The sequence below is a fragment of the Lathamus discolor genome, chromosome 6 (assembly GCF_037157495.1).
Source record: "Lathamus discolor isolate bLatDis1 chromosome 6, bLatDis1.hap1, whole genome shotgun sequence".
In the NCBI taxonomy this organism is placed as follows: Eukaryota; Metazoa; Chordata; class Aves; order Psittaciformes; family Psittacidae; genus Lathamus; species Lathamus discolor.
In genome coordinates, this window is record NC_088889.1 from 54,213,749 (window position 1) to 54,225,294 (window position 11,546).

The window sequence follows — 11,546 nt, forward strand, 5'->3', positions numbered from 1 at the left end:
GTGAGCCCGCTCAACAATTGCTTGTCCAGTGGGTGAATTAGGGAGTCCGGTGAGACGTTTCACACCCCAAAGCGAGCAAAAGCGGTGAAACCTAGCAGAAGTATAGGCTGGAGCATTGTCTGTTTTAAGAGGTAGGGGTACACCTAAAACGGCAAAAGAGGCGTGAAGGTGTTTCACAACACGGTGAGACGTTTGTCCGGTTTGAGCGATGGCCCAAATTGCCATGGAAAAAGTGCCGACCGAGACACGAACGTATTTTTGGCGTCCAAATTCTGGAACACGAGTGATGTCCATTTGCCAAAGTCGTAGCGGGAAAATGCCTCGAGGACTTACTCCAACACCAAGGCCAAGGCCTGTCTGTTGACGTGCAGGACAAGAGTTTACAATCCCTTTTACTTCAGTAACATTAGCGTGATCTGAAGTCACTTGAATCTTTATAACATGCGGCATACCAGTGAACCCTACACACCATGTAACCGATCGGAATAATGGGGGATTTAACAAATGCGCCCAGTAGACTTGTCCATTACCCGTGGTCACACATCATAGAACAGATATTACAAAGATTGCTGTCGTTGCCGTTTCTCTATGTTGTTGAGTTCTGGGGCTTTATACGTTCCGCTGGCAGCCAGTATGGTCCTGTACACGGCTGTACACGGCCGCATCCTTGACCCCATGTCAGCAATGGCACTGTTCCTTTCCACTCGTTATCATGTAGGCCTTTATATAGAACCAGTGGTGTGGGCAAGGAATCGATTGTCAGGTGGAGAAAATCCTTGCATTCCCTTTGTTTTTGTTTTTGTTTTGTTTTATATATCTTTCAGGTGACCCTGCTCAAGCAGGGGATTTGGACTAGACCATACCTCCAACATATGCCAGCCACAGGCTGCTGGGCCTGCCCTTTTTCTCCTGGATGGCTCTCTGATAACAGGCGAGGCCATCCCTCACATCAAGGTCTGGCATGGCATGTGCCCCCACCGCTCCACACATGCTGGGTTGCAGCCGACAGCGGAGCTAAAGGTTCTTCTTGGTGGCAAACACAGAGGCCAAGCCAGTCTTGCCCTTGACTGTGGTAGCGGGCATTTGGCCAACCTCAGTCCTTGCACCTTGCTGTCAATGCAGAGCTTCACCGGCTTCATCCAGTAACAAGTCACTACTATGGCAAAGCACATACAGATTTACATTAGCAGAGTAACTATTACAGGGTGCAGCAGCATGTTGAAGATGCTGATGGCAGCGAGGGACTAGCCAAAGACATTTCTTACCAGTGGAGTTCTCCCACCCTCTTAATTTGTTCCATTACCTGCTTTATAACACTACCGTCATATTAGAATCTTTCTAGCTTTTGCCTTGGCATTTTCTAGCAGCTGCTGCAAATTTGCATGCTCTAACGTCTCTTTTGCAAGTGACAAACCCATACAGTCCAAGGTGTAGTTCCGTATTAGCAACTGGCTAGTAAATACAGGTGCTTTTATACACAAAATCACAGCCTCTGATAATAGCTACTTTACAAGCACACTTATTCAAGCTGTTACTTTTCAGTTGCCTCCAAGTGATGTTTTGCAATCATTCATTTTTCTCTGATTCTGCTTGGGGTATTCACGGTCGGCTCCTGTAGCTGAGGCACTGGGTTTTTCCACTCGTCTGTCCGACTCACGGCAAGGCTTGACAAACTTTGCAGGCAGCTGCCATGGACCTGTGGGTAGGAGCACGCAAATATACCCCCTCTGCCGGGTTATCAGTTCTTGAAAAGTAGACAGGTTAAAGTGTTTCCTTAAAGCAGAGGCATTCTGATGCAAAAGGAACGTAAAGCAGCTGCAGAAGTAAACTGCACATTTTTAACAGCCAAGGAGTTTGCTGCATCGTTACTCTTTTTTATTTCTCTGCCACCCTGACGCTGCTTAGGTGACGGCTGATAAAGCTTTGTGCACTGCCCCTCTCGCTTCTTCGGTTAGCGGTTCTTGTTTCAAGCGATCTGTTCCTCCAAGTGTTGGATTCACCCCCAGGTTACTTTAAACACGCTAAGCAAGGCTCCTACCATGCGCCCACTGTGTTGCAGGCGCTCTTTAGGCTTTGTCTGTGGTGTCTCTACAAACTGCCTCAATACTTGAATGGACGGAGAGGTTTGGGTTTTGTTTCTTGGGTTTTTGGTGTGGGTTTTTTTGTGGTTTTTTTCCCAAAGTTGTTCACCCTGCTTTGCACGGCTACAAACAGCGGCCTGCTTGGCAGCACCTGTAAATGCCTGCCTACTCCGCAGCAGCTACAGCTGCCTGCCTGCTTCAGCAGCAACCATCAATACCTGCCAGCCATCACACTTTTGCATTAACCCTTTCTTGCCCGAAATGTTAAACTGCTACCTGCTAAGAACTCTTACATGAACCCGACAACAAAAAAAATACGTAGAACACCATCTGCCCTCATCACACACACGTACACGTATGGGATCCCACAAGCACACTCCACACAACTACAATGTTTGAGACACAAAATCCAGACAATTATTACTCCCACTCCACAGTCCCACGTACAGAACGTGGCACAAGGACCCTGTGAGGACTATCGGGAAACCAGCTCCGAGAAGCATCATCGCAGTGCGAGGCGGCAGGCTCAACCTTAGCGAGCGCCCCCGCAGAGGCTCTGCCTCCCCCGCATTGCATGAGGCTTGGGCTTTTATACTGACCAAAATGCACACTCATTCCGACACAGGTGGCCAGCCTACGTCAGAAGAAGTGGCCAGCAATATCTGTAAAGGTCTCCAAGCGTCAATAGAAACATGGACTTACTTGTATTTGCCAACTTCTAGTACATGAGTATCACAGAGAGACTGTATCAAATGAGTGCTATATGGGGCCCCAAGTCCACAGTCTGCCACAGTCCTCCCGAAACCCCTGATAAGAGCACACGAGAGACCTTCCCCCCGCGGGTCTTGATCCAGCACCTACATCACAGGGAAAGCACACAATACATCTGCATCCCCCACCCATCTCGCTTCTCCCTCCACAGCCGCCCATTTATCATGAGGATCTGGGGGATATAAACCAGACCCCTTTTCCAGATCGATAGGCCCCGGGTCAAAAGGATCATCTTCATCTCTATCCTCAGTCTTCGCAGCCGCAGCAGCAACTGGCAGAGGTTCGGGGGGATGAGGGGCGTGGGGGGTGGGGGCAATGGGCTCCATGATGGTTTTTTCGTTTGGGGTTTTTTCCCACTTCAGGAGCTGCTGATTGTGATGGTTGAAGGGGGTTTACGATCAAGGCTTGTACCGGCGCCGGTCCGGGCACCGATATCGGGGAAAATAGTTCATTTGAAGCGGATTCTGTCCCAGAGGAATTCGGCGAAAGCGCAGCAAACGCAGGCGCAGTGGCTGCCCTTTCACTTTTCTTCTGAAGTCTCTTTACTCAGTCGCCACAAGGTAGCTAATTTATGAACCTCCTTGGATCCCTTGCTAATTTCTTCCGGTAAAGCGGATCCAATCAGGTCCCAGGTGTGTAGCTCAAAAGCTGCACCCACTCCCAAAACTGGCTCCCGGTCCTTTGCCCATTTTAAAAGGACTTTCAAGGTACCGTCATCATACGTTAGCCCTCTCTTAGAAGGGTCTACAGTCGTGGATTGAAGCCTGTTGGTTGCACGGTCCACACAGACAGTGAAGTCAACAGCAGAGTCTCTTAACAGCCACCTATGGGCGGAGGACTACAGTCCTTTGGCTTCAACGGGACACAGTGTTAAGCTTTTATTCTGCAGACTTGTGAAGCCAGGGGAGTTGAACCCTAGCCTCAGAAGTCCACACACCCTATCTCTGGTGGGAGTTATCTCTCCCACGCCACTTGAGGCACCGAATCTCCACCGTCTTGGCCGGCCCCAGCTAGCTGATGTCATGGCTTATTGATGAATCAAGGGCTAGGTACGATCCAAGTTGGATGCCAGAAGCAGTACAGCCACACGCTGCCTTCCTTGACATAAACACCAAGGAAGCCAACTCTAGCACGAAGCCCTGAAGCCCCTTCCTGCGCTGTGCTCTTTACCAAGACCACTGCAATACTCACAGTCAGAAAACAAGGGCAACAATACGGGCAAGTTCCCTGCTTTTAGCAGGGAGTTGAGAGCTGCCCCTCACCGTGTGCTGCCACCACCACCCTTTCCACCCAGGTGCCCTCTTGCTGCCACCTTCAGCAGCAACCGAGCATCCTCCTCCTCCTGCTGCACTGCCCAAGCTCCCCCAGCCCCACTCTGGGGCCACAGGCTCCCCTAGCAGGGGCCAGCGGGGCCACACAGGGCTCACGGAGGTGGCGCGGGGAGCGCAGCAGCTCAAGTTGCTCAGACCCCGGGGATGAGGAGCAGAGGGGTGGCCAGGGGCTGTTTTCAGCTCCTTCAGTGACACGTGGCCACAGGCCAAGGGCAGATGCCAAGCCAGGGTTCCCCCCCTCAGGCCACACAGGCGCTTTGCTGAGTATCACCCTTTATTGCTGCTGCTGGGAGCTACTTCCTCGCGCCTGCTGGGGTGCCGGGGCAATGGGATTCAGCTGGTGACCCCCAGTCCAGCCCGGCTGCCGCGTTGCTGCATCCGTCCTGCGGGGCTGGAGGGGCGGGTGGGGCCGGTGTCCCTGGACAAGGAGGCTGTGGGATGAGCCTGACCTTTGTTCCAGTGGGCCAGTGGTGCCTGGGGCCGAGGGGCAGGGGCCAGCCCTGCGGCTGTCCTGCCCCAACAGCTCTATCTTGTCCTGCTGGGGAGGAGAGAATGGGTCGGCGAAGGCATGGCGCTGAATTCAGCGGCCCCAAGCAACCCTCTGTACCCGTCTCTCCCGCAGAAAGGGAGGCATGGATCCCCCCCAGAGGCTCAGCATCACCCTCCCTCCCAACCTCAGTCACACCCACCAGATCCCTTCTTTCTTCATCCCTACCTTGCTGGGGAGCAGGGTGGATGGCTGGAGTGCCTCTGGGGCACTGGGCTGGATGAGCGGGAGGCGCAGGCTGCGCTGCAGCGGGCGTGTGAGGGTATGCTGGCCCCCACACTGCCGTGGCACGGTGGGGTACCTGCATGCAGCCATCGGCTCCCTGCAGGATAGGGTATGGGAACACTCAGCACCCAGCACCCAACTCAGCACGTGTGGCTTCCGCGCCACTGAGAGAGAGAGAGACGGGGCAGCACAGGGGCGAGGCTGTAAAACCGCCAGGCCTGGGGCAAGCCCAGCTGAGCCTCTGTGGCACATCTCTGCTCCCCTGCCCTGCCCAGGGAGCAGGGTCCTTTGCCCCGATGCAGGGAAGGACTCTCCCTTGCTGGGGCAGGGCCACCATGCACCCCAGGGATGGGGATGGGTCCCGTGTCCCCTACCTGTGGGTTTGCTCCGTCTTTAGAACGGGCTGGGATCGTCCAGTGACGTGAGGGACCAGCGGTGGAAAGGGCGGGATGGGCGGGATAGGCCTGGGGAGGGCAAGAGCCGTCAGTGGGTGACAGGGGACAAACGACCCACCCTGGCTCGTGGCAGCCCCCCAAACCCCACAGGCTTGTACCTCACGGCACCCCCTGCCCGCTGCCCTCCGCAAGGGCTCCTAATCCTCCCGCCGAGCTGACGGGCAGGCCTGTGCAGGGGGCTGGGCACGATCAGACCCTCGCAGGCAGACACCCCCAACCCCATGCCTGGGCTGGAGCACCACCAGCACCCATCCTCCCCCATCCCACCCATGCAGACTCCTGATGCGCCTGTGCTGGGCGGTACTCACGAGCCAGGCACCCGCAGGCCGAGTTGCCTGTCACAAGACAGGCACTGGAAATCCACCAGCAGCTGCCTGGGGAGGGGACAAAGGGCTGGGTGAGTTGGGAAACCTGGGTTTCAGCCTGCTTCATCCCCCCCCAACACCAACAAGGTCCCAGCCTGCTGGCTGCTTACAGAAGAAAGGGGATAGGATGAGGGAGAGTGGTTGGTTGTGGGCTCCCTCCTGGGAAAAAGCTCCACTTCATCTTAGGCACAGGAGAATTCCCAGAGCGGAGCGCCCAAGAACCTCCAATGCCCTGGGAACCGCTGCCACAGGCACCGTGGCAACAGGGGATGCAGGCAAGGACAAAGCGGGAACAAGGCGAGTGCTGTCCCTCTTGCACTCACTTCCTAATCCCGGCTGCATCGTCAGCTTCCATTGGGGGTGCCGTTTCCTTGAGCTGCTCAAGGCTGCTCTTCCAGTGTTCATCCAGCTCTTGCTGGAATGGCCCCAGCTCCAGGCGATCCAGCTGCAGACAGACACACTCCCTCAGCCAGCGGCTCCGCGATGGGACACCGCGTCCCCAGGGAAAAGCCAGGAGCAGGAATCCTCAGGAGGATGCTGCCTTGGGCCACCGAGCCCCGAAGGTGCCGGTTTTGCGCAGCGGCGATGAGCCGCCCCTCACCTTGGGGGCCATCTCCTCCCGCAGCTGCTGCTGGACCTCGTGCAGCCCCTGCTCCTGGCCTGTCACCCGGCTCAGCACCTCCTGGTTTCTCTCGTTCAGCAGCTCCAGGCTCGCCTCAAATTGGGCGCGGCTGACTTTGCTTTCCAAGGCGCCTTTGTCTGCTTTCTAGCAACAGGGAAAGGCAGGAGAACGGTGGGGAAAGGATGGAGGTGCAACAGCCAGGGTCAGCCCATTGCAGGGGCAGAGGCAAAAGCACTCCGGCAGGACCACTGTGCTCCTCCCGCGGCTGTGTGGTCCCACTCGCCCCACCAGCCCCAGGGACATGGAGGGGGGAGACAGAGGGACCTGCAGCTGGGCTAGGAATCCTCCCTCCCCCAGGGCCAGCTCTGCCACCAAGCTCCCAGGGGGACAAGGGGCATTTGTCACCCTGCCCAGGACCCCTTGGCTGCTGCTTAGGCCCCTTGAGGTTGTACCTCATCCATTCCCATCTCCAGGTCCTCCTTGTCTGCCTTCTCCTTCTCCAGCCTCTCCACGGACTGCAGCAGACCCTTCCAACACAGAAAGCATCCTATGACCTTGTGGCAGGAGCACCCCTGCTTCTCCCCACACACAGAATCCTCCGCGAAAGGTACTCTTAATCTCCACAGGGCAAATCGCCTGTGGTCCCCAGCCTGGGCTCTGCCTGGAGGATGCTCTAAGCCCACGGGGGTTTCAGCCACCTACCTCGATGTCTTTCTGCTGCTGGCGACTGTCATCCAGGAGGCTCCCCGTGACAGAGTTGAGCTTCTCACACTCCCCTTGCATCTGCAGGATGGCAGCCTGGATGCGCTTCAGCACCTCCTCGTCCTGCTCCAGGGAGGAAAATAACAAGGTAGTGCCACGCAAGGTGGGGAGGCTGCCCCACGGGGACAGACCTGCCTTACTGGGCCAGTGGCCACAGGCTCTCAGTGCCAGCAGGACATCTGCAGCACGCCTTCAATCTCCCTCTATGCTGCGGACCTTACGAGACAGGATGGGGGGGAGCACGCAACTCCCCCACATAGCACCGAAGCACAAAGAGCCGGGCACGGTTCTGGCAGCCCCCTCCCAAGTCCCCCACGCTGCCATCTCCCTACCTGGCTCTTCCCTGGCAGCTGCCTCACCGCCTTGCCCGTCTTCTTCCTCGACATGAGGGACTCCACCAGCCCCTGCAGCTTCTCATAGCGTCGCAGGACCATCCCCAAGCGCGTGCTCGTGTCGCTGCTGCACATGGGGCATGCTGCCGCCTCCTGCCCCGTGCTCTCCATCACTCTCACCTCTTCCAGCTGCAGAAGGGGAACAGGAATCACCTCTGAGACGGGACAGATGCAGCCAAGAATCCCAGGTGCCGTGGAGGCTCCGTGGCCCCAGCCAGCCACGGCACGTGCCTGGGAATCCCACCAGGACCACCTCAAAGAGCCAGCGGGTGGTGGCAGCTCCCCCCACGCCTCACCTGCTCCTGCTCCCCCTCGGCCCTCTGGCTCACCACCTGATCCAGTGCAGCCTTGCTTATTTGCTGCTGCTCTGCCAGATGCTTCACGTCCCGCTTTCCCTCCTGCGGTGGGGACCTGGCCAGCGAGACAGGGGCACAGGCAGGCTTAAGTCTTCACAAGCTTACTTGCTCAGGGGGCGGCCCTCACCGCCCAGCATGGGATGCTCCCAGCCCTCCCGGGCTCCCCTGCAGCCCCACAGGGAACGAAACCCTCTCCTGTCCTTTTACCCCAAGAGCAGGCTCGGCTGGTCGCTCGCATCCGTTTGCCAGCTGGCGCTGGCCGCCTCCAGTTTGCCAACGGCGCTCTCCAGCTTCCTGATCTGGGAACGGCAGCGGGGGCAGAGTCAGGGCACGGCCCCTGTGTCACCCCAGCACAGGGGCTCTTCAGCTGCCTCCTCCGGGCCCAACTCTCGCAGCATCCCTGCGTCTCCCTCGGGGACTCCTTACCTTCCCCTTCTCTCCCTGCACCTCCCTGGCCACGCCCTGCAGCTCCCTGGCCAGGCCCTGCAGGGATGACACCTGGGCCTGGAGGTCACCCAGCGTGTTGGCAACGCTCTCCTGGCCTAGAAGGGCATGGGACAAGGGGACACGCTGTCAGTGAAGGGCTCTCACCCTACGCGCCAGGCTCCCAGCACAACCAGCTCCACACCCAGCATTTCAAACACCCCCCACAAGCCTCCCACAGCTCCCACCTCCCTCCTGCAGGAGCAGGCGCAGCTTCTCCAGTTCAGTCCGCTCCAGCCTGCTGGCTTCTAGCTGGGCCACCTGCTCCTTCAGGGCAGCATAGAGGTGTCTGAGCTGCCCAATCTGCTTGACAGCCTCCACCGTCTCCGCGTAGCACTTGTAGGCGTTGTGGTAGGCACTGCCGGAGCCCGAGGGCAAGGCCAGCTCTTGCACGTGGGCCGTGGCCCTGGCATCAGCGTCCACTGGGATCTCGAATCCCTGGGCTGTCGGCAAGAGAGTCCCTGCTGCCAGGGGGCCAGCCCCGGCAAGCTGTGTGCTGAGCCGCTCCCCCGAGATGGGGGTCTGAGTGACGGTGGACTCCGCCTGCGTCCCCAGCCTGCTGGTGGTCTGGGTGCCCGTGGACTCTGGCCGTGTTGGCTGGGTCCCCAAGCTGGTGGTCTGCACGTCCCGAGACGCTGTCTGCATCATCGCTCTGGTGCCAGCATCCCTCCTGCGATCTGAGGGAACGCCTGCCTGCTGCTCGGGGGCCGTCAGAGCTGCCCCTGGATCCTTCAGCCCCGCTGGGCTCTCTCTAGGTCCCAGCACTGAGCTTGCCCCCTGTGGGGTGTCCGCATCTGAAGCGGGAGACTTGGTGGTAGCAGACGGCTCTTCTTCTTCTCGTCTGGGTCTTCCTCCATCTCTGCCCCGTTCTCCTTTGCTGCCCACCAGGCAATCCTCCAGCACGTCCCAGTGCACCATGTTGCTGACCTCCTCCGGGTCCGGGTACAGGCCCAGCCTTTCCTTCAGCATTTGCTGGGGAAGGAAGAGATCAGCCATGTAGCCAGGGGCACGGTGGGGCCCACAGGAGCACTCCCCCTCCCACCCAGCGCTGCTGGGGACCGTGCCCTAGTGCAGAGGGAGCGCCTGAACTGGGCCCCCAGGGATGCCGCCATCTCCTGTCCTGCAGCAGGATCCGGCGCGCTCGTAACCGTACCACGTCACTGCCCAGAGTCCTCAGGTCGCAGAGGCCTGGCAGCCGGCCAGCAGCATCCTGGCGGTTCCCCTAAAGTGGGGCGAGGAGAGGGACGGCAGTCAGGACACAGGAGCAGGACTGAACGGAAGCATCTGCAAATCATCTTGGGCACTAGACAGACGGACGCTGGGCAGGCGCGTGCCGGGGAGGGGGGCTGCTGCTGTATTGTACCAGTAGCTCTTGACCCTCCTTCCCAGCACCCACGGTACTTTCACGGGTGCTCAGCTAAGAAGCGCCTCAGCGCCACTTGGGTGGACACACACAGTTACCACCTCTGCCAGCAGCTTGAGCCGCAGGCAGCGCTGCCCATTTCTGCCCTCCCCGGGGCTCCAGGCAGGGTGGGGCTGAGCTCCCGTGCTTCCCTCTTGGGGCACCCTTCCCACTCCTCCCTCCCAGTGCCCTTCACACCGGGTGACACCCGAGGCCGGAGGACAGGGCCCGCAGGGAGATGCGGGGTGATGCGGGGAGGGGAGCAAGAGGCCAGCTCCCTCCTGGGGACAGCAGCAGCAGCAGCAGCAGCAGCTCACCAAGCCAAGCGCCTCCTGGATCATGCGGATTTCTCCCTGCATGCGGGACTGCGCCTCCTTCATCTGGCTGATCTCCTCCAGGAGAGCCCGGTAGCCAGCCGTGTCCTAGGAGAGGAGGGGGGCAGGCGTGAGCCCCGCGGGAGGAGCCCTGCAGAGCAGGAACTCGGTCCCCACCCTGCCCCAAGGGAAGCCATCACACAAAGCCGTGCGGGCAGGGCTGCATCCAGCCCTGCCTGCCCGCGCCGAGCTCTGTGCAGGAGCGCTGAAGCTGATGCCCAGGGCAAAGAGCCGCCCCTGGAGGAGGAGGCGCCTCAGCGGGGCCGCACCCGGGGGACTGGGGAGAGCCTCTACCTCAGAGCCGCTGCTCTCGTCGCCTTCCACCCTCTGCACCGGCTGCCCCACGCCGGCAGCCACATCAGCTTCGGAGCCGCCGGCGGTGTCCTGCAGCGGGTCCTTCGCAGGCAGCTGCTCACCCGCCTGCTGCGGCTGCTGCCCCGCGGCCGGGGTCCTTGCCCTGTCCCGCTCCGCAGGCTGCTCCAAGCCCCGGGGGGAGCGGTCCTGCAGGCCCAGGTGCCCCAGCACGGCCTGCAGCAGGCTGTGCAGCGCTCGGAAGTTCACGCTCTGGAAATCGGGCGCCGCGATGGCGGCGTCCAGCAACTGGCTCAAGCTGAGCGGAGCCATGGCTGCCGCTGTGGCCGACAACACGAGTCTGACCTGCTGGCGGGAGGAGAGACAGCGGGCAGCGGGCAGCCTGCCTCCTGCTCGTGCTCCTGCCCCCGCAGGGATGTGGCGGCCCCTTCCCCGCCGCCTCTGCCCCCTCCAGCCCCACCGCCGGCCCCCCTGACCCCCGCTCCCCGCGCCCCCCGCGCCCCCCGGCCCCGCACCTGCAGCAGCTGACGCTGCCCCCCGCCCTGCCGCGCCTCTTTACCGACCACCGCCGCCCGCTCCTCGACGCCCATTGGCCGAGCCCGTTCTCGACCGCACAGAGGCCGGCGCTGACGAACACACCCGTTGCCGGGCGACGCCCCGCGGCCCTCTCCCGTCCCGCAGCTGGAGCGCACGGGTGACGGTCCCGGGGCCGACCCCGCTTCCGCCAGCCCCTGCCCAGGGAAGCGGAGCGCCCCGGCAAGGCGAGCTGTGCTGCCGAGGGGGGCAGCGCTAGGCGGCGAGAGCAGGGCAGGTTTCGCTCTCTGCCTTAGGCGTGGCAATGCTGGGGGGAAGGCTGCTGCTGGCAGCATCACCGCGCACCTTCTGAGCACCTCGGCCCAGAGCAAAGAGCTGCACAAGCAGCAAAAGCAGCGCAGACAGACACGAGCTTCCACACAGCCCGAGGAAGGAGAGGACTCCGACGCATCTTGGAAGCAGAGTCCCCCATCAGACAAGGGCTGACAGAAAGAATCCTCAGGAACATCTTTCCCCGCAGAAACCTCCAGGTCC

At 60.2% G+C, this 11,546-nt stretch overlaps 1 protein-coding gene and 1 long non-coding RNA gene across 2 annotated transcripts; both read right to left on the reverse strand.

The window, feature by feature from the left end:
- Positions 1-3,970: 3,970 nt before the first annotated feature.
- LOC136017470 (uncharacterized) lies at positions 3,971-4,940 on the reverse strand. The gene is made up of 2 exons (XR_010613938.1): positions 4,899-4,940; positions 3,971-4,718 (listed from the first exon to the last, which is right to left on the reverse strand). It is a non-coding gene; the product is annotated as an uncharacterized LOC136017470 (long non-coding RNA).
- Positions 4,941-5,325: 385 nt separating this feature from the next.
- Positions 5,326-10,915, reverse strand: LOC136017486 (glutamine-rich protein 2-like). Its single transcript, XM_065685799.1, has 14 exons — positions 10,461-10,915; positions 10,110-10,214; positions 9,544-9,612; positions 8,579-9,362; positions 8,334-8,449; positions 8,115-8,206; positions 7,848-7,962; positions 7,492-7,680; positions 7,100-7,222; positions 6,850-6,924; positions 6,377-6,541; positions 6,099-6,220; positions 5,719-5,784; positions 5,326-5,419 (listed from the first exon to the last, which is right to left on the reverse strand). The coding sequence occupies exons 1-14, from the start codon at positions 10,788-10,790 to the stop codon at positions 5,326-5,328; spliced, it is 2,445 nt and encodes an 814-aa protein (XP_065541871.1). The 5' UTR covers positions 10,791-10,915.
- Between the last annotated feature and the right edge of the window lie 631 nt (positions 10,916-11,546).

Excerpts from the sequence above, each read along its gene's own strand:
- LOC136017486 (XM_065685799.1), bottom strand. The coding sequence starts at position 10,790 with ATGGCTCCGCTCAGCTTGAGCCAGTTGCTGGACGCCGCCATCGCGGCG. Across the intron at positions 6,542-6,849 it reads TGGAGATGGGAATGGATGAG|AAAGCAGACAAAGGCGCCTT; the intron begins GTACAACCTCAA and ends CCCTGTTGCTAG. Across the intron at positions 5,420-5,718 it reads GGCCTGCGGGTGCCTGGCTC|GCCTATCCCGCCCATCCCGC; the intron begins GTGAGTACCGCC and ends TGCCCTCCCCAG.